General features: G+C 43.1%; 1 protein-coding gene across 3 annotated transcripts in view; it reads left to right on the top strand.

Annotated features, from left to right (window-relative positions):
* Positions 1-23,443, top strand: part of HMCN1 (hemicentin 1) — a 924,522-nt gene that overhangs the window by 482,287 nt on the left and 418,792 nt on the right. For all 3 annotated transcript variants that reach the window (XM_073642974.1, XM_073642975.1, XM_073642976.1), the window contains exons 51-55: positions 9,965-10,078; positions 11,905-12,050; positions 13,908-14,052; positions 14,482-14,685; positions 20,773-20,886. In XM_073642974.1, the coding sequence (XP_073499075.1) occupies positions 9,965-10,078; positions 11,905-12,050; positions 13,908-14,052; positions 14,482-14,685; positions 20,773-20,886 (723 nt within the window). The remainder of the gene's footprint in view (positions 1-9,964; positions 10,079-11,904; positions 12,051-13,907; positions 14,053-14,481; positions 14,686-20,772; positions 20,887-23,443) is intronic.

Raw genomic sequence — 23,443 nt, forward strand, 5'->3', positions numbered from 1 at the left:
AATTAACCCCTTTAAAGCCCATGATGTACTAATACGCGTCTGTGCCCTGGGACTTAAGAGCCTGACCCGTATTAGTACGGCATGGTGATCGCGCGCGCACACAGGCTGTGCGGGCGCGTTCGCCGCCGGGTGTCAGCAAAAAACAAGCCGTCACATGACTGTCGGCCAAAATATGGAAAAATTATAGCTCTCAAAATATGGCGATGCAAAAACTAGATTCTGCAAAATTTGTGTCTTTTAGTGTGTGACAGCTGTCAATCATAAAAACCCGATAAGATTCTGGTATCTCTGTAGTCGCAACGACCCGTAGAATAAGGTCATCTAATCACTTATACTGCACTAGGAACGGTGTAAAAAATAAACGCTAGGGCTAGGGTTGGGGTTAGGGTTGTGCTAATGTTAGGATTGGGGTTAGGGTTGGGCTAGGATAGGGTAAGGGTTGGGGTTAGGTTGTTTTTTTTTTTTCAAAAGTAGAAAAAAAAAAAAAAAGAGGATGATATGGCAACTAGTGTTGAACGCAAGTGCTCGCTACTTGAGTTTGCATCTGGTGCTCGGGTATGCATTGAGTATCGTGGGTGCTCGAGTCTCCGTCCCATATGCTTTGCGGCCAAAAAAACCTTGCAGGGATTGCCTGCCATGCACGAGCGATCCCCGCATGTTTTTTTTGGGGTGTATAATAACCATGAAACATGCGGGCGGGGACTCGAGCATTTCACTTGAGCACCCGCGATACATGGTGCATGCCTGAGTACCCGATGCAAACTCAAGTAGTGAGCACTTGCGCTCAAGACTAATGACAACTTATTCAATATGATGACCTAATGTCATCAAATTCTGTGTAGTACCTCTGGGTTCATAAGGTTCACTATACCCCTTGATAAAATCCTTGAGGGGTGTAGTTTCCAAAATGCGGTCACTTGTGGGGGGTTTCCACTATTTAGGCACATCAGGGGCTCTCCAAACGTGACATGGCGTCCGCTCTCGATTCCAGCTGATTTTGCGTTCAAAAAGTCACACAGTGCTCCTTCCCTTCTGAACTCTGCCATGCGCCCAAACACTGTATTTTCCCTACATATGGGGTATTGGCGTACTCAGGAGAAATTGTACAAAAGTTTTTGGGGTCCATTTTCTCCTCTTACCCTTGTGAAAATAAAAAAATTGGGGCTAAAACATCATTTTTGTGGAAAAAGTTAGATTTTTTTATTTTCACTGCTCCATGTTATAAACTTCTGTAAAGGACTTGGGGTTTCAAGGTGCTCACCACACATCTAGATAAGTTCCCTGAGGGGTCTAGTTTCCAAAATGGTGTCACTTGTGGGGGGGTTTCCACTGTTTAGACACATCAGGGGCACATCTGCTAATTATTCAAGCAAATTTTACATTCAAAAAGTCAAATGGCGCTCCTTCCCTTCCGAACCCTGCCGCGCGCCCAAACAGTGGTTTTCCCCCACATATGGGGTATCTGCTAACTCAGGAGAAATTGCACAACAAACTGCATAGTGCAATTTCTTCTGTTACCCTTATGAAAATGCAAAAGTGGGGGCTGAAAAACATTTTGGTGGGAAAAATGTGAAAATTTTATTTTTACTGCTCAATGTTATAAACTTCTGTGAAGCACCTGGGGGTTCAAGGTGCTCACCTCACATCTAGATAAGTTCCCTGAGGGTTCTAGTTTCTAATGAAACATGGCGTCCGCTAATTATTCAAGTAAATTTTACATTCAAAAAGTCAAATGGCGCTCCTTCCCTTCCGAACCCTGCCTTGCGCCCAAACTGTGGTTTTCCCCCACATATGGGGTATCTGAATGCACAGGGGAAATTTCACAACAAATTTTGGGGTCCATTTTTTCCTGTTACCCCTGCGAAAATAAAAAAAATTGGGTCTAAAGTAACATTTTTGTGAAAAAAGTGAAATGTTAATTTTTTTCTTCAAAATTCCTGTGAAGCACATGAAGGGTTAGTAAAGTTCTTGAATGTGGTTTTGAGCACATTGAGGGGTGCATTTTTTAGAATGGTGTCACTTTTGGGTATTTTCTATCATAAAGACCCCTCAAAGTGACTTTAAATATGATGTGGTCCCTAAAAAAATGGTTTTGTAAATTTTGTTGGAAAAATGAGAACTCGCTGGTCAAATTTTAACCCTTATAGCTCCCCAATAAAAAAAAATTTTGGTTCCAAAATTGTGCTGATGTAAAGTAGACATGTGGGAAATGTTATTTATTAATTATTTTGTGTGACATATCTCTCTGATTTAAGGGAATAAAAACTCAAATTTTGAAAATTGCTAAATTTTCAAAATTTTCACCAAATTTCTGTTTTTTTCACAAATAAATGCAAGTGATATCGAAGAAATTTTACCACAATCATGAAGTACAATATGTCACGAAAAAACATTCTCATAATCAGGGGGATCCATTGAAGCGTTCCAGAGTAATTACCTCATAAAGTGACAGTGGTCAGAATTGTAAAAATTGGCCTGGTCATTAACGTGCAAACCAGCTTGGGTTGTAAAGGGGTTAATAAAAAAAAATTTAAATAAAAATAAAACACATTATACTTACCTACACCTTGCCCCAATGTTTACTGTCCGCGCAAAAAATAAAAAATAAAAAAACACCATATACTCACCTTACACCTAATCCCCAAAGCCCACGATCACCTGTAATAAAAGAAAAATAATAAACCAACCTCATCCTTACTTTTCCGACGCAGTCCAAATAACGACTGTCCCACAAAGATTCCATGAACACAGCGGCCTCACTGTATGTGACCACTCTGTTCATTTGCCGGCAATACACTGACATCTATCTATTTATCTATCTATCTATCTATCTATCTATCTATCTATTATCTATCTATACACTGCATCTATCCATACATCTATTAATCTATTTATCTAACTATCTATATATCTATTCTATATCAATATATCTATATAGCTAACTATTATCTATCTATCCATATATCTATCCATCTATCTATCAATATATCTATATATGCATATATCTATTGTAATGCAGCGGTAATGTACCTCTCCCTCAGTTGACTGATCACATGACTGTGACATCAGCACAGGTCCTGTGCACACAGAAGGACTGATCACGTGACTGTGACATCAGCACAGGTCCTGTATGCACTGAAGGATATATAAATCTTGGTGCTTTTGAAACAGTGAGAAAGGCGTGAGGCCTGTTCCCCGTGTGTGGAACACCATGAGAGTGTGAAGCCTGGTGAAGCCTGAAAGGCAGAGGCTGGATCCTCATGTGTGGGGGATGCCAGTAGCCTTGGACAGCAAGAGTCCTGAAAGGCAAAGGCTGGATCCTTGTGTGTAAGAGATGCCAATAGCCTTGGAGGGCAAGAGACTTGGAAGACAAGAGTCCTGAAAGGCAGAGGCTGGATCCCTGTGTGTATAAGAGATGCCAGTAGCCTTGGAAGGTACGAGGGCTGGAGACCCCCATCTGGTAAGCCGTAAAGCCACAGATGTGGCAGAACAAATCTGATGGAAACCGCTAGGTCCGGCAAAAGGTAAAAGCGGTGCGTTATATGGACATTGATATAGTTACGTTGCTGAAGGCTGTAACTGGAGCCAAGTGGGCCTGTCTGCCACTTGAAAGGCTCTTGGATGTTATGTGTGTAAACATGTCCGGTGAGCCACTGAGATGGACTATGTTATAAGCAGTTATGAAGTGTAATAAACTGCTGGATTTCCTGTTACTGGAAACCGTCGCATGTGTGCTTTAATTGATCCGGTGAAGTGAGTGTCCCCCAGCATGATGACTAGCGCTGCCTTACACTATCTATTGTCTATCTTAGATAGATAATTAGATAGGTCAACAGATAATAGATAGATAAATAGATAATAGATCGATAGATTGCTATATGGATATCTAGATATATAGATAATAGATAGATATATGGATAGATAAATAGATTAATAGATATATGGATAGATAATATACATATGGATAGATTTCTTGATGGATATATAGATAGATAATAGATATATTGATAGATATATACAGTACAGACCAAAAGTTTGGACACACCTTCTCATTTAAAGATTTTTCTATATTTTCATGGCTATGAAAATTCTACATTCACACTGAAGGCATCAAAACTGTGAATTAACACATGTGGAATTATATACTTAACAAAAAAGTGTTAAGAAGGTGCTGTGGTCAGATGAGACAAAAATTGAGCTCTTTGGCATTAATTCAACTCGCAGTGTTTAGAGGAAGAAAGGGATGAGTACAACCCTAAGAACATCATCCCAACCGTGAAGCATGGTGGGTGAAATATTATACTTTGGGAGTGCTTTTCTGCAAAGAGGAGATTATGACTGCACCATACTGAAGGGAAGATGGATGAGTTCAACTCATTGTAAGCGTGGGAAAATACTCACTGCGCATGCGCAGACCTCATTTGCCGGGAATACACTGAGTTAGTATATTGCCGGCAAATGAACAGAGTGGTCACATACAGTGTGGCCGCTCTGTTCATGGAATCTTCGTGGGACACTCGTTATTTGGACTGCATCGGAAAGGTAAGGATGAGGTTGGTTTATTATTTTACTTTTATTGCAGGTGATCGTGGGCTTTGGGGGTTAGGTGTAAGGTGAGCACCCCAAATGGAAAATAGGAAAAAAAATGTTTTGATAAGATGGGGGTCCATCTTATAGTCTGAATAGGTATCTTAGCTGGATGGGCTGTGTAGCTGGGGCACAGGAGGCAAGGTCTTTCAGGAAGCCGGGCCTGGCTCTGGTGGCTTGCGCTGGTCGCCTGGTGGCCTGGGTGCCTGGCGCTGGTGGCCTGCACTGGGCAATGCTGGCCTGGCACTGGTGGCCTGGGGCTGGGGGCCTGGTGGCTTGAGCTGGGCATCTGCTTGCTGGCGCTGGGGGCTTGGGTGCCTGGGTGAGTGGTGGCTGGCGCTGGGGGCTTGGTGCCTTCGTGAGTAGTGGCTGGCTCTGGGGGCTTGGGGCCTGGGTGAGTGGTGGCAGGGGGCTTGGGGCCTGGGTGAGTGATGACTGGGGGCTTGGGGCCTGGGGGAGTGATGGCTGGTGCTGGGGTTTGGGGCCTGGGTGAGTGGTGGCTGAGGGCTTGGGGCCTGGGTAAGTGGTGACTGGGGCCTGGTACCGGGGCCGGTGTCTTGCTGTGAGTAGCGTGGCAGACCAGTGTGAGCGGCTTCCGATGCTCGTGCCCATCTTTCTGAAGCTGAGATCTACAGGAAAATGGCCGCCAGCGTAGCAGAGCGCATGCGCCGGCTCCGGTGGCCATTTTCCTGTAGATCAGCTTCAGAAAGATGGCCACGCATCAGAAGCAGCTCACACCGCTCACATCAAGAAACCGGCCCCGGTACCGGGCAAGGCCCCGGCACCCAGGCAAATACCTCTTCTGCTGCCATTGTCGCCGCTGCCGATCCCGCTCCACCACCACTGGTAAGTTACTTTCGGACCATAAGATGCACCCCCCATTTTCCTCCCAAATTTGGAGGGAAAAAAGTGCGTCTTATGGTCTGAAAGATACGGTATATGGTGTTTTTATTATTATTTTTTTTTTTGCAGAGGCAGTGAACATCGGGGGCAAGGTGTAGATAAGTATATTGTGTTTTATTTTTATTTTAATATTTTTTTTATCAATTTTAACTTTTTTTTTTTTAACATTCAGCACAGCACAGGCGCCGGCGGATGGGAGACTACTGCTCTCATCCAGCGGTGCCTGTGCTCGCTTTTTCCAATGGCAGGAGGCACTGGCTGAAGGTTGTAGTAGTACCATCAGCCGGCACCTATGACCCGTGGCAAGATGCCACAGCGCTCTGATCGCGGTAATGCACTTGCGTGACAGTACGGGAAACACCCGAGCCCTAACAGTAACACGGACTTCCGAAGGGGCCCCGGACCGAACAGTAGATGTTCGGTACGGACGCCGACCTTTTACTGTTCAGGTTCGCCCAACACTAGGCATAAGATTAGAGGAGGCTGGGTTTTTATGAAGCTGGGAAATTTACATCACCTGGCCTTTCCTAATGATGATAGTGAACAAGCCACAACCCTAACAGGCTAATTAAGGTCTGAACCTTTGGTCAAAGTTATCTCAGCACACAAATCTCCAAGGATGCCCAAACTTTTTCATCAGACCATTTTCCTTTTTCTAATTTTTAGAATGTAGTTCGATGACTATATATATATATATATATATATATATATATATATATATATATATATATATATATATATATATATATATATATATATATATATATATATATATATATATATATATATATATATATATATATATATATATATATATATATATATATATATATATATATATATATATATATACACTGCTCAAAAAAATAAAGGGAACTCTCAAAAAACACATCCTAGATCTGAATGAATGAAATATTCTCATTGAATACTTTGTTCTGTACAAAGTTGAATGTGCTGACAACAAAATCACACAAAAATCATCAATGGAAATCAAATTTATTAACCAATGGAGGCCTGGATTTGGAGTCACCCCCAAAATTAAAGTGGAAAAACACACTACAGGCTGATCCAACTTTGATGTAATGTCCTTAAAGCAAGTCAAAATGAGGCTCAGTATTGTGTGTGACATCCACGTGCCTGTACGACCTCCCTACAATGCCTGGGCATGCTCCTGATGAGGTTGCGGATAGCTTCCTGTGGGATCTCCTCCCAGACCTGAACTTAAGGCCCCGTCACACTAAGCGACGCTACAGCGATCCTGACAACGATACGACCTGTCAGGGATCGTTGCTGCGTCTCTATGTGGTCGCTGGTGAGATGTCAAACAGTCAGATCTTCCCAACGACGCAGCAGCGATGCAGCGACCCGTAACGATCTGTATAACAATGCACGCCTATGTGTTTCTGTGTCTGGGTCGTCAACAAGGTCAATGGTAAGGTGTCAAACACACAGATGTATGCTACCCAGCGGGGCCTCAATGATCAAAGAAATGTCCAGACCATTCCGACACGACCAGCGATCTCACAGCAGGGGCCTGGTCGCTGCCAAGTGTCAAACGTAGCGAGATCGCTACTGAGGTCGCTGTTGCGTCACAAAACTTGTAACTCAGCAGCGATCTCGCTAGCGATCTTGCTTAGTGTGACGGGGTCTTAAAGCATCCGCCAACTCCTGGACAGTCTGTGGTGCAACGTGATGTTGGTGGATGGAGCGAGACATGATGTCCCAAATGTGCTCAATCGGATTCAGGTCAGAGGAATGGGCGGGCCAGTCCATAGCTTCAATTCCTTCATCTTGCAGGAACTGCTGACTCACTCCAGCCACATGAGGTCTGGCATTGTCCAGCATTAGGAGGAACCCAGGGCCAACAGCAGCAGCATATGGTCTCACAAGGGGTCTGAGGATCTCATCTCGGTACCTAATGGCAGTCAGGCTACCTCTGGCGAGCACATGGAGGGCTGTGCAGCCCTCCAAAGAAATGCCACCCCACACCATTACTGACCCACTGCCAAACCGGTCATGCTGAAGGATGTTGCAATCATCAGATCGCTCTCCACAGCGTCTCCAGACTCTGTCACATCTGTCACATGTGCTCAGTGTGAACCTGCTTTCATCTGTGAAGAGCACAGGGCGCCAGTGGCGACTTTGCCAATCCTGGTGTTCTGTGGCAAATGCAAAGCATCCTGCATGGTGTTAGGCTGTGAGCACAACCCCCATCTGTGGACGTCAGGCCCTCATACCACCCTAATGGAGTCTGTTTCTAACCGTTTGTGCAGACACATGCACATTTGTGGCCTGCTGGAGGTCATTTTGCAGGGCTCTGGCAGTGCTCCTCCTGTTCCTCCTTGCACAAAGGCAGAGGTAGCGGTCCTGCTGTTGGGTTGTTGCCCTCCTGCGGCCCCCTCCACGTCTCCTGGTGTACTGGCCTGTCTCCTGGTAGCGCCTCCAGCCTCTGGACACTACGCTGACAGACACAGCAAACCTTGCCTCAGCTCGCATTAATGTGCCATCCTGGATGAGCTGCACTACCTGAGCTACTTCTGTGGGTTGTAGAGTCCGTCTCATGCTACCACGAGTGTGAAAGCACAACCAACATTCAAAAGTGACCAAAACATCAGCCAGAAAGCATTGGTAGTGAGATGTGGTCTGTGGTCCCCACCTGCAGAACCACTCCTTTATTGAGTGTGTCTTGATAATTGCCAATAATTTCCATCTATTGTCTATTTCATTTGCACAACAGCATGTGAAATTGATTGTCAATCAGTGTTACTTCCTAAGTGGACGGTTTGATTTCACAGAAGTTTGATGTACTTGAAGCTATATTCTGTTTTTTAAGTGTTCCCTTTATTTTTTTTGAGCAGTGTATATACAGGGTGGACCATTTATATGGATACACCTAAATTAAATGGGAATGGTTGGTGATATCAACTTCCTGTTTGTGGCACATTAGTATATGGGAGGGGGAAAACTTTTCCAGATGGGTGGTGACCATGTTGGTCATTTTTGAAGTTGGCTATTTTGGATTCAACTTTATTTTTTTCAATGGGAAGAGGGTCATGTGACACATCAAACTTATTGAGAATTTCATAAGAAAAACAATGATATGCTTGGTTTTAACGTAACTTTATTCTTTCATGAGTTTTTTACAAGTTTATGACCACTTATAAAATGTGTTCAAAGTGCTGCCCATTGTGTTGGATTGTCAATGCAACCCTCTTCACCCACTCTTGACACACTGATAGCAACACCGCAGAAGAAATACTAGCACAGGCTTAGAGTATCCGTTGTTTCAGATGCTGCACATCTCGTATCTTGATGGTATAGTGTGGTATATGGGGTACAAAGATAGTGGGGCCATTCTTCATCAATGGACACCTCAATGCCATTGGATATCTGAAATTGTTACGTGATGATGTGTTGCCCTCTTTAGGCACTGAAGATGGCACGTTCCCTGAGTTTTTCCAACAAGATGGTGCACCACCACATTATGGGTGTCAGGTTCGAGCATTCCTACATGAACAGTTTCCTGGAAAGTGGATTGGTCGTCGTGGGCCAGTTGAATGGCCACCAAGTTCTCCCGATCTGACCCCTTTAGACTTTTATCTTTGGGGTCATCTGAAGGCAATTGTCTATGCTGTGAAGATACGAGATGTGAAGCATCTGAAACAAGTCATTTTGACCAAGGGTGCCCAAACTTTTACATGCCATTGTGTGTGTATGTATGTGCTTGGTGTACACATGCATGTGTGCTATGTGTCTGTAACATACAGTGTTTGTTTCAGATACTGTGTGTTTATGTAGCATTCATTTATAAATCCTGGCTGCACATTCATGAGTTAATTTTATTTATTTATTTTATTTTAGATATTTTTTTTATTTTACTCACTTATATAGTGCCATTAATTCCACAGAGCTTTGCAGACATTATCGTCATGAGTTCATAGGTAGGAAAAATGCTGCTTATTCATCAGATGATTGGATTGTTTATGCTGGAACAAAAATCATTGTTCTCATCAGCACATCGCCCGGTGTAAACTGCAGATGTGCTGCTGATAACATAATAATGTATGGGGACAGATTGATCCACTAGTGATGGTTCTGTGCCCATCATTCTTCATGAACCCGGGTGAAGAGGCCGGTAAATAAGCGCCAAACTGCTTTAATATTCTGGTTCGAGCTTGTTTAACTGTCTGCACTGCGAATGTAAATGCAACCTAATTGTTTGAATGTGATGGTGCAATACGTTAGCATTTAGGGCCTCACTTAAAACTTTTGCCCAGGGACCCACTTTGTCTAAAACCAGCCCTGGCTATGTGAGTCCAGTAGTTTAAATTCTTTTTAAACAGGCCTTTCAAAGAACCATTATTGATTTGGAATTAGATGATGACATTTTCAATACCTTAAAGAGAGACCATAACTAGTTGCTTAAGCTCTGTATACCACTATCTCTCCTTAATCTTTGGACTGGTTTATCTAGGTGGCCAAACACTGCAGATTTTGAAGGCTCAAGAAGACTACTCTGGAAGCTACACTTGCATCGCATCCAATGAGGCAGGACAGGATGAACATCATTATAATTTGGAAATCTATGGTACAGTTCATTACAATGTCATGAGTTACAAACTATATACTTATAATTCACTTTGCAACTCCATGGAGGAGAAGTTGAACTATTATGGAGATAATAGGACAAAAAATATTCAAAACATCTCAATTTTTTTAGGGATCTAGTATGAGCACCACAAGCAGAAATTATGAAGAGCCATTGCTGGCAGCTCTCGTGGCATTACCATTTCTCAAAAGCGTCTCAGGAGCCGTTTTTCAACACGACAATGCTAGGCAGCTTCATGTTGCTTGTGCTACTTTAATCAGCTTGTGTAGCCTAAATGTGCTACTGTGGCGCCCTGCTGCGCATTAGTGCCACAGATCCCGGAGGGGAGCATGGACGGATTCCTCCACAAGAGGCCCTCGTAGCATACACACACCTCCACCTTCCACCTCAGACAACCAGAGGTAGCCCGTTAGGGATATAAATAGGAAAGGTGGAGCTAGGCAGTTCAGTCTAGAGAACAGTTTCCTCAGGGGACAGAGGTAGTTCCAGTCCCTCTAGAGAGAGTTCAAACTCAAGAAGCTCAGTCAGTGAGCCCAAGGCGTGCTGACGCCGTAAGAGCAGTGAAGAGTAGCGAGGCCTACTGCCAGTGTGAAGCCTAGTGAGGGCCCGGAGTGCAGCCGAAGGCAAGTGGAGTAAGTGAGCTACATAGGGGGGCAGAGGAGCTTAACCAGCTCACCCCACAACCATTTACCGGACACCGGGTCCGCTTCTGCAGGGATCTCTAGGACCAGCAGAAACTACCGGAACCCCTGGCGAACTACATGTCCCAGGAACACCAGAAGCTGACCGTTATACCAGGGTCATGAATCACAGAGGCCCAAGAGACCAGGGAGTGTGATCTCCAACGGAAGGCCCTACCACCAGGTCAGCAGGTGCCAAGACCAAGTTAGGCCTAGCTTCAGGTCAGTCATAAACTTAACAGGAAAAGGCAAGAAACAGGAGGCCCCACACCCACTCATTGGGGAGAGTCCTGAAGTGCACCCTTCACCCTACAGTGCCCTGGATCGTGCCTGAAACACCACCAGTAAAGGTATCTGAAGTGAACTGTCGTGTGTGTGCCTATTCTTCTTCTGACCCGGCTGGGTCCCCTCTGTCCTGCATCCCTTCTTTTACGCTGCCCTGAGGCCCCGCTCCACCTGTTGGGAGCTGCACCAACCAAGCTGCCGGACCACTGGCCTCAGAGGACTGTGGCAGCGCTGGTGATCCTCAACAGACACCACAGGTGGCGTCATGAACTTTCCCTATCCCATACACCTTTCCCCCATTATTCCTTGCTTTTAAGAGTGACCCCAGGGTACGGCCCCGGGAGCCGGCTGCTGCGGCATCCCCCAAAACCAGCAACAAGGCCCGGGCGCCGAGTCGCCCCCATCCCCTGGGCGCGTCACTACCATAGCCTGCAGCGTTTCCAGACTTGTCTCCCATTGAGCACATCTGGGACATAATTGGTCAGCAATTGCAAAGAGAGCTGCCAGCAGCGAATATTGATGATTTGCATGCGCAAGTGCATTCAGCGTGGCAGAACATTCCTCTGACATCCATTAATAACCTCATTGATAGCAGTAAAGGTGTGTAAAGTATCTTTGTGCAAATTGCTCATACTCGTTACTGAATAAATTGAGATATTTAGAATTATTTTTCAATTTTTTAATCATTTGCACAACATTAAGAAGTCTATCAATCCATAATAATCAAGATTTCCATAATACCACAACTTTTTTTTTTTTTGGTATAACCACAGCAATGTTGAGGAATGTATTTATTGTAAAAGCAAACTGTTCATACTGACTTAGGTCTCATTTTTCTAGTTCCACCACAAATTAAAAAAGATGATCTGTCTGGCCTTGGAACATTTACAAAGCAGGTGAAAGTCAAAGTTAATACAAACTTCACTCTTGAATGTAAAGTGAAGGCCTTCCCAATGGCCACTGTCACATGGTACAAAGATGGACAGGTCAGTCACCAACATATTATTTTTCTGCCTCTTATTGAAGTCTTGACATAATTCTTGTAACCGACAAAGCTACCGGATTGCAGGTCAGCAGGGCAGACAGGCAACGGAAGGTCAGGAAAGTCATGTCAAAAAAAAATAATCCAGAAACGAGAGCAGAATCATCAGGCAAGAGGGTAGTCAGAGAACAAGCTGGGGTCAATAACAGGAGATGCTCGAATACAGGAGAACAATACAACCAGGTAGCAAGGCTAATGGCATAGCTATAACTGGCAGTCATGGACTGACTGCTGAAGGTTTAACTAGCTAGGACCTCCCCATGGCTCCAGCAGAAAATAAATCAAGGTTAACCCCTAAAGTATCAAACAAAAATAGAGAACAGAAAGAGCACAAATCCAGCAGGCCTAGGAGTTAGCCGAGCAGCACTTACGCTGCCAACTGGCAACCACGGCCTTAACGTTGCGCCCCCTAGTAGATGTGGCCGGCGTGGTTGGACCGTGTTCACACATGGATGTTACAATTCTGATGAACATAAATTAATCTTATGTTAATGTGTAAAGAAACTTTCCTAGCGCACATAGTGTGTGAACTTCTCCAAAGATATGGTACTACAGAGATTACTAGAACAGGATTTATGTAATGTCATCTACACTGCTGTCATTCATAACAAATTCCATAACAAAAATGTCTGGTTCAAAAAAGGGTATTTCGAGATTATATTTTTATCTACTGCATATGATTGTCAAGTAGAAAAAAACTATTCTGTACCTACCTACCACTGGTCCAGCACCAGATCTTTGCTGCTACACCTGTTTTTTTTAATACGCTATAGCGGTGATCTTATGACTAAAGTGCACGTGACCACTGCAGCCAATCTCTAAACTCAGCCATGATGCCATAGTAGTTGGCACAGGACTGTTATAATGAAACCCTCATTCAAAATGGCAATATGGCAATATAAATAGGCTTGTAGGCCAGTTCTACTAAAATATTTGGGCTTAGTCTCTTGTGACCAACTGTGCATGAGCAGTAAGATTAGGAAAGATACATCTTCTGTGCAATAAGGTAATATGAGGGGAGTGGGTAGTTACCTTCAACCAGGTCTGGAAAGTAAGCTTCTACCTCTGACGGATCTAGGTGGGTTTGGACTAGATTGTCTTTAAAATCATGTAGTTCTGCACATCTCTTACTAAAATCTCTTCTTTTTTGTTTAAAGGGGTATTCTTAAGCTTAGAAATTATTCCGGATCCATAGGAAAGAGAATTACTTTTAGATTGCTGCGGGTCTGACCAATGGGATTTTCACCAATCCCAAGAATCGGGGCTCTGAAGAGTCCTGTGTGAATGAAGCGGTGGTCAGTAAATGCAAAATGTCACTCCATTCATTCTTATGGGAGTGCTAGAGACCAGCTGTAACCTGCGGTTGAATATCTGCGATGGACCCATTAAGAATGAATAGGTAGCCAGTGTGTATGATCGACTACCATACCATTTACACAGGGCTCTTCGGAGCCCCGGATCTTGGGAATGGTGGGGGGCCCAGCGGTCAGACTCCCAGCCCCATGGATAAGGGATAACATCTAAACTTGAGACAACCCATTTCATTTTCACTGATTAATCTCTTCATTAGAAAACATAGATCTTTCCATTTTCATACATGAGATGAGAGGAAATGAGATGAGAAATGTGCACAGAGTAGCTATGTGATTCAGTGACAAGTTGGTATATGCTAAGCATCTACGTAATAGTCTTTCCATAAATAAATTTCTCAAGTACCTGGATATTTGGATAGGCAATCAATCAAGTGAAGCAAGATAAATATGTAAATCTTATATCTATAAATATGTTTTTATTAAAACAGCCTCTTGGTCCTGAGAGTCCTCTACAAATGAATGGATATAAACTCCATGTAGATAAGGCACAGCTATCAGATACTGGACGTTACACCTGTGTGGCCTCTAACATTGCTGGTGAAGATGAAAAGGACTTTGATGTCATTGTGCAAGGTTAGACCTGCATGTAAATAAGCATCCTGAAATATAAAGCTAGACTTCTGTCTGGTATGGAATTGAACTATTAAAAGGGTGGTCGCTTTGTTTATTTTAAATCATACAGTTACATAGTAAGGAATAAAGCAGTCCAGTGTTCTTTTGAGTTCACTTGAGTTTGTAGGTGTCCTTTGGACTCTCGCCAATTGACCAGTGAGAGAAATGCATGTTATATGGTTTATGTTTAGCTTTATTCCATGTTTTCACTATTTCTACTTTCTGTAGTGTGCAATACATTTTTATTTATTTTATTTTTTTTCCAATTTAAAAATTTTGTATAAATGTTAATTTCTGCTGTATTTTATTATTCAGAAATCTTGATTATAGCTTAAAGGCTTTGATGGCATTAAGAGGAAATTGTCTTTTTTACTTTTTTATATTTTTTAGTTCCACCAACATTTTTAAAGTTAGCTGGAATTCTGCTAAATACTGACAGCGATGTTATACCACGAAATGGAGATAATAAAGATATTATTGTCCACAACCCACTGATTTTGTATTGCGAAACAAATGCAGTGCCTCCACCCAGTATCTCATGGTATAAGGATGGAAACCTTCTCACCTCAAATGATAAGGTGTTTATATTACCAGGTACGGTGAATAATATTACATTACTGAGTATATAAAGTCATATAATGTGTACTATATGATGTTGCATTGGTATTTGCTTGTATCACATGCTTTACAAGATATGAATCTACAAATTATATTGAAAATCATAAAAGAAAAAATAATTCTTTGTTCAAATATTTCTATTGGTTTTTGAGGAGCTGGCCTTGTTCAAAAGACTATTGGACCAATGGAATTAGAGCAGAGTCCGTGGCTCTAAGGGATGCAGATTTTTTTCCAGCACGGAACACCAGTTATGTCAATCTTATTGCTGTGTTTTATTACAGATTTGCTTGCTTATCAGTTCAGCCTCAGGAATCAATGTTTCCATTCAGTGACAGTTAGCAGAGGAAGACGTGCAGGCTGGATCTTATGTATACATATTGCCAGACCCAAGATTAGTAATCAAGGGATGCAATCATTCCACTGTTCTCACAGGCACTAGTCACATTGTGTGGATGGGGTTAGTAGACGCAGCAGAGCCGTCACCACAGGGGGTTTCACATGCAGTCCCAGGTGATGCGTTCAGCCTGAGAAAAAATACCTCCACTAATGCACAGTTAGCTTTGGGGGGGTGTGAACATTTCTGCCCATTCAGGGGGCTGATCCCAGGGAGAGACGAATAAACCACATGTTTTGTCAGAGAGTGTGGAATGACATCGAAGGGAGAGGATCTAGTCTGAGGTCTTGGAGCTCACAGACGGATGGCCTATGGAGTTTGGAGATCGGTTGCTGACTGGGCTGGATAAACATGCTACAGTTGTGGGATCTGTCTTCTGGATTTTATGAACTTTCTTAAGGACTGTTGCTTCTGGATACCTGTGCTTCTATCGTTTTATCTGTCATCTGGAGGAGCGTGGACTGTGACTACAGACTATACTGGCTGGAGATACAAAATCTGTGAGCCAACCAAAAGTTGGGAGACAGTGAGTATCGCCTGGTACAAAGGCAGTGGAACTAACGTCCCAGGGAGGGGATCATGTGGCCTGGGGGCACTGTATTTTGGCCATTTACATGGAGTTATTGTAAAATCATGGATGTAAATAATATAGTTCCATTGTTAACCCGTATAGGTGATTATTACAACCCACAACATCAGATCTTCACAAGTGGTGGCAGCGGGTGGGATCACCTATCTCTGGACAACATACCAGGGTAAGTTACTGAGCGGTGACTTGGCAGAAGAGATGGCAGACTCCATCTACAAAAGACTCAAGAAGGAGGAGCTGATAGCCCTTTTCTCTGGGAGAGAGCAAGAGTTTTTGCTGGAGGGCAACCGGGTGACCCTAATATAATGCTTGGATGACTGGGACCGTGAACAACCACAGGAGAAGGTCAGTTCAGATGTGAAAGAGGGCATCTCCATGGAGGGACCACAGCCCAGGGCTGTCATCCAGGTGACGGAGGATGGTGCAACTGAGGTAACACGGATGCTGGAGGCGCTAGGAGAGCGGGCCACAGAGATAGAGTAGGTGGTAGTGTTAAGCAAATATCTGGGTGTGCAAGCAGCAGTACCCAAACCCACCCCAACGCAGAGGACAGTGGATAACAGGAGGGGCCCGAGATATACGACAGTTCAATGATGACTACTCGGATTTTGATGAACATCTCCGGTTATTTGAAAACCTCTGCCTGCTGCATGAGGTGTCAGTCAGTGACTGGCCTAGATTTTTGAGCATTGGCCTGACCGGAAAAGCAAGATCTTTTAATAACTTGTCTTCTGGATATCAGTGATGTTACTATACCGTTTTCAGCGCATTACTAGAGAGGTATGCCGTCAGGCCTGAAACCTACCAGAGGAAGTTTCAGGAGACTAACAAGCCCAGTGTACACACACACCTGGAGTTTGCTAACACACTACAGACGGCATACACTTGGTGGATAGAAGAACTGGGGGCTCGTGAAGGAGATTATGTCCTGGCTATATTCATGTTGAAACAATTCATGTCCAAGCTCCCAGGTGACATAAAAGAATGGGTGGCAGATAGAAAACCACTGAGCCTGGATGAGGCTGCAAGATTGACTGATGATTGGTCTACTAATCGACCAGGGCTACATGGAAGTACAGCATCAGCGAGCCGGGAGCAGAAGCTTACAGGGAGGCCCGCAAGACCCATGGACCGGCAAGAGGAGGAACTGTGGGGATTTCGGACTTTACAAAGTGGGGGAGGTTTCCCAAGCCCCGAAGTACAGCCCATGTTGGGGCGAAGGGGGGTTAAGCTGTCATAACTGTGGATGCATGGGACACTTTGGCAGGTAATTCTGGGAACGTTTTAGCCCACTTTATCCACGTCCCCAAACAGTGAACACCGTGCTGCAATGGGGCTGGAATGCTGGGGGAGAAAGGATCCCACTACTCTGACTGGAAGAGGAAGAGGCTTATGTGGTACAAGGACAAGTGTCCCAGACTAGATGGGACACCACGGTGACCATGAACCAGCATCTGCAGCCGGTCTGGGTAGAGGGCGTGGAGACTGCGGGGCTTTGTGACTCCAGAGCCTTGGTCACATTGATAAAAGAACATTTAGTACCGGACCAATGTATTGTTTCCAACAGCCATATGTTAGTCAACGTAGCTGGAGGGCCCGACTACATTTAAACTGCGGTCACAGTCATGAAATGGTGGATGTAGGAGTAGTGCGGCACTTACCCATAGAGGTGTTGCTGGGAAATAACCTAGGAGCAGGGTTGGTGTGCCACTGGGCTAATGTCGTAACTTGAAGCCAAGGACTAGTTCACACTGCATCAGCTGAGAAGGAACGGAGCAATCTCAACATGCAGACTACCCCCCGCCTGTGGTGAGTAATGCACAAAATGTAATTACCATGAAGGAATGTGATCTGGGGGAGGTGAATGACATCAGAGAGAATGCCTAGGGACTTTGGGACACTGGGTCTACCATCACCCTGGTCAGCCAAGATATTGTCCCCCCGGAACATTATTTACCAGGCTGCCAAGTGATCATCCCCCTAGCTGAGGTTCAGCACTCTGGGGTTGGACGCAATGGATACAAGTTTAGTTCTCGTCGGGTACGAGTTGAGTTTCCCAGGACAAACCAGGGATATGGATGACCCCCGAGGGAGAAACAGACCTTTATCCCAGCGAACTGAATACAGAGTCCTTGTCTCAGGGCTTCCCCCATCGGGGAGTTGGCTAGATCTGAAAGATCATATGAGAGAAGCTGGAGATGTCTGCTATGCTGATGTGCACCAGGGTGGAATTGGGATTGTGGAGTATATTCGCAAAGACGACATGGAATACGCTTTGAGGAAACTGGATGATACAAAGTTTCATTCTCGTGAAGGTGAAACCTCTTACATTTGTGTCCGTGCTGAAAAAGTGGGAGATGAGTCTGAGGAGCTGGCCTTGTTCTAAAGACTATTAGACCAATGGAAGTAGAGTGGAGTCTGTGGCTCTAAGGGATGCAGACATTTTCCAGCACGGAACACCAGTTACGTCAGTCTTATTGCTGTGTTTTCTTACAGATTTGCTTGCTTATCAGTTCAGCCTCAGGAATCAATAATTCCATTCAGTGACAGTCAGCAGAGGAAGATGTACAAGCTGGATCTTATGCATACAAAAGGCCAGACACAAGATTAATAATCAAGGAATGCAATCATTCCATTGTTCTCCCAGGAACTAGTCCCATTGTGTGGATGGGGATAGTAAATGCAGTCACCACATTGGGTTTCACATGCAGTTTCAGGTGATTGATTCAGCCTGAGAAAGAGTACCTCCACTAATGCACAGTAAGGTTTGGGGAGGGGTGTGTGAACACTTCTGCCCATTCAGGGGGCTGATACCAGGGGGGGGGGATAAGCCATATGTTTAGTCAGAGAGTGTGGAATGATGTCGAAGGGAGAGGATCTAGGCTGAGGTCCTAGAGCCCACGAATCGATGGCCTGTCGAGTTTGGAGATCGGTTGCCTACTGGGCTGGATAAATGTGCTACAGTTGTGGGATCTGTCATCTGGGTTTGATGAACTTTCTTAAAGTTGCTACTGAATACTTGTGCTTCTATCATTTTATCTGTCATCTGGAGGAGCGTGGACTGTGACTACAGACTATACTGGCTGGAGATACAAAATCTATGAGCCAACCAAAATTTGGGAGACAGTGAGTATCGCCTGGTACAAAGGCAGTGGAACTAACGTCCCAGGGAGGGGATCATGTGGACTGGGGGCACTGTATTTTGGCCATTTACATGGAGTTATTGTAAAATCATGGATGTAAGTAATAAAAAATAGTTGCATTGTTAACCTGCCAAGTTGATTATTACAACTCAAAGCCTCAGATCTTCACAGGTTTTGTATAATATAATTCCTAAACCAGGAAATCATAAGTTTTGACATTGAATTGTTTGCCATTAAAGCAGTAAGCCAGACGACAGGATTTATTATGTAGTATATGACATTCAGATATTCGTAATCTTTCTTGTATGTAAAAAATGGACCAAGTTTCATCAGTGTTTTGGATCACCATTATATCAGTGTTTGATCAGAGTTTCAGTTTACACCATCAGAATCTCATCAGTTTCTCTCATATGAAAACAAAATAAAACGATGTATCTCAAGTTTGTCTTATCAAATAAACACAAAAAACAGACATCACGAGGATTCAACTAGGATGGCACCAGAGTGCTGTCTGAGTTTTCATATAGACTTAAATGGATGAGTTTGATCTACAACTAGGGTAAAAACCAGCATGTCTTCATTTTTTTTTGAGTGGACCAGTTGGTTTACAAAAAAAAAACAGCCATGTGAACAACCATATAGACCATAACGGACCCATTTTCTATTCATGAAAAACATGGAACCGGAACATTAAAACAGAAGTCTGAATGAGCGCTAAGTGAAATTCTTATGGAAAAGACCTTATCGGTGGCCACAGAAGTACAAATGAATACATGATGAAAGATCACTTTGCAATTTTATATAAACAACACTGGGCCTTTCTATCTTCAAGACATTTTCATGGGTAGCGATAAAAAAATCCCTTTTCCCAATGTAAGTCTAGAGTCTTTTCAAATATTCAGCATCGATCAAGATGAATAGGATGGTACTGGTACTTTTTAGGGATGATTTTATATACAGTACCAATCAAAAGCTGGAACACACCTGTTAATGCAATGGTGTTCCCTGTTCTTATTGGAATGTATACATTGTATACATTGTAGATTTACACTGAAGCTTGAAAGCCATGAAAGAACACATATGTAAAAAAGGTGTAAAGAAACATGTGAAACAAACCAGATTATGTGTTAAACCTTAGATTCCTCACCCCCCTACACTTTTACTCTGGTGACAGGTTTACACCCGCCCTCCAGAATGGCTTTACACAAGTAAAAAATCTGAACACCATCACATCTCCCCCTCCATGTTTCACCGTGTGCACCAAATATGTAGATGAAGAAATGGCTGTTACTACCATAAATCTCAAATTTTGACTCTACAGATGAGAATACAGATTTCCACTGATCTAATGTCTAGTCCTTGTGTTGCTTGGCACAAACAAGTTTCTTCTTACTGTGTTGCTTGGCACAAACAAGTCTCTTCTTCTTCTTTGTGGCCTTCAGTAGCGGCTTCTTTGCAGCAATTTGACCATAAAGGACAGCCTCATGTAGCATCCTTTGGACAGTTAATTTTGAGATGTTTCACTTTTTTGATGTCTGTGCGTCATTTATGATGGCTGTTGTCTGTTATGCCTGACTGACTAAGCTTCATGTCTTAAAGTAACAATGTACTGTCATTTCTCTTAAAAGCAACCAATTGTGAGCATTAAAGAAGGGCTATTAATAACCAAGACCCCATTTTGTATGCATAGCCTCTTAGTAGCAACAAATTATCTTTCCACTATCACTTAATAACTCCTAAATGATAAATGCCATTTAAATTAAATAGAACCGATATGACTAAGGAAATAAACCAACCCCAAAATACATAAGAAGATATAGTATTTTTATTGTAATAAAAATAAGAAAATATTGTTAAAGGTAATGCTATATATGGTAATATTGTACAATGGACCAGATTGAAGTTATATATGCATTGGTAAACTTTTTTCTTTTCAGGGGGGCACAGTTTGCAGATTTCAAGGACACATATAGAGGATGCTGGAATATATACTTGTGTTGCTGTAAATGATGCAGGAGAAGACTCCCTACATTATAATATTCGGATACTTTGTAAGTATACTAATAATAATAATTAAAGGGGTTTTCCCATGAACAAAGTTAATTTTGAAGTTCATTTTAATCAGTACATTTTGGAATAATAATGATTTCCACAATTGGATGCATTTAAAAAAATATTTCTGTGCTGAGATAATCTTATAAATGTGCCCCTGCTGTGTACTGTGTAATGGCTGTCTGACCGTACAGGAACATGGTCTGATCATACCACAGCTCCTGGGCAGAGGAAAAGAGTGTACCGGCAGGACAGCATGGGATCACAGCTGATTCTTTTTGTGAGGAAATGCATTTTCTTGCCTGTTTTTAAAAAATGTTTTACCTCAAAGACAGAATTATTTGCAATTCGTTGTTGTAATATTTATATACTTTTTGCTTCCTCCCCTGCCCAGGAGCTGTGGTATGATCAGACTATGTTCCTGCACGGTCAGACACAGCCATTACACAGTACACAGCAGGGGCACATTTATAAGATCATCTCAGCACATCCAATTGTGGAACTTATTATTATACCAAGATCTATTGATTAAAATCAACTTTGCTCGTGGGAAAACCCATTTAATGATAATCATTTTTATTTCAATAGCACCTTGTACAGGCAATAAAGACATAACAGAATAAACACATTATACAACAGATACCAAGAGGACTGTAGAAGGTACATACCTTATGGGAATAAAAGGGCTAGGAATAGGAGGAAGCCAATGTGGCTAAATAAGGAAGTCAAGAGGGCAATGGAAAACAAAAAAAGGGCTTTCGGTAAACTTAAACAAGAAGGCAGCGAGGAAGCGCTAATATCTTATAGGGAAAAAAACAAAATCTGTAAGAAACAAATAAGAATAGCAAAAGAGGAGACAGAGAGACTAATTGCCAAAGAAAGTAAAACGAATCCCAAACTGTTCTTTAACTATATAAACAGTAAAAGGATTAAAACTGATGGAGTTGGCCCATTGAAAAATAACCTAGGTAAAATCATAGAGGGCGATGAGGGTAAAGCAAACCTACTCAATAGCTTCTTCTCCACTGTTTTCACAAAAGAAAACAATTTATCGGAGGAAATGCAGAGTGATAAAGTAAACCCTCCGCTAAATATCACCCACCTATCCCAGGAGGAAGTTCAGAAACGCCTAAATAATATCAAAATAAACAAGTCACCAGGCCCAGATGGCATACACCCCCGGGTACTAAAAGAATTAAGTAATGTGATAGACAGACCCCTGTATCTTATATTCAAGCACTCTTTATGGACAGGGTCTGTCCCACTAGACTGGCGCCAAGCAAATGTGGTACCAATATTCAAAAAGGGGTCTAAAAGTGACCCTGGGAACTATAGACCAGTCAGCTTAACGTCTGTTGTGGGTAAATTGTTTGAAGGATTTCTTAGAGATGCTATTATAGAATATCTTAATGATAATAACTGTCTAACTCCATATCAACATGGATTCATGTGGGATCGCTCCTGCCAAACAAACCTGATCGCCTTCTACGAGGAGGTGAGCTCACAGCTGGATCGGGGAGAGTCAGTGGATGTTGTATACCTTGACTTCTCCAAAGCGTTTGATACCGTGCCACACAAAAGGTTGGTATATAAAATGAGAATGCTTGGTCTGGGGGATAATGTGTGCAAGTGGGTAAATAGCTGGCTGAGTGATAGAAAGCAGAGGGTGGTTATCAATGGAGTAAGCTCAGGGTGTGTCAGGGTTACTAGCGGGGTGCCTCAAGGGTCTGTCTTGGGCCCTATATTATTTAATATATTTATTAATGATCTAGTGGAAGGGTTGCATAGTAAAATAGCAATATTTGCAGATGATACTAAACTTTGTAAAGTAGTTAATACACATGAGGATAGGGCACAGCTACAGGAGGATTTAGATAAATTGGGGAGTTGGGCCAAAAAATGGCAAATGGGGTTCAATGCCGATAAATGTAAGGTCATGCATATGGGAAAGAAAAACAGCAGTCACCCATACATATTAAATGGGAAACCGTTGGGGAAATCTGACATGGAGAAGGACCTGGGCGTCTTGGTTAATAGCAAATTAAATTGGAGTGCCCAGTGTCAGGCAGTAGCTGCGAAGGCAAATAGAGTCATGGCATGCATCAGAAGAGGAATAGAAGCATGTGATGAGAACATTGTTCTTCCTCTGTATAAAGCGCTGGTAAGGCCGCACTTAGAATATTGTGCACAGTTCTGGGCTCCGGTGCTCAGGAAAGACATATTGGAGCTAGAGAGGGTACAAAGGAGGGCGACTAAGGTAATAAAGGGAATGGAGGGACTAGAATACCCAGAGAGGTTGTCAAAATTAGGCCTATTTACGTTGGAAAAGAGAAGGCTTAGGGGAGACCTCATAAACATGTATAAATACATCAGGGGGCAGTACAGAGATCTCTCCCATGACCTGTTTATACCAAGGATGGTGACAAAGACGAGGGGGCACACTATGCGTCTGGAGGAAAGGAGGTTCCTGCACCAGCATAGAAGGGGATTCTTTACGGTCAGAGCCGTGAGACTCTGGAACTCTCTGGGAGAGGAAGTGGTGATGTCCAACTCACT

This window comes from Phyllobates terribilis, unplaced genomic scaffold, assembly GCF_046119375.1.
Source record: "Phyllobates terribilis strain yellow unplaced genomic scaffold, ASM4611937v1 Scaffold_8__6_contigs__length_399053987, whole genome shotgun sequence".
NCBI classification, from domain to species: Eukaryota; Metazoa; Chordata; class Amphibia; order Anura; family Dendrobatidae; genus Phyllobates; species Phyllobates terribilis.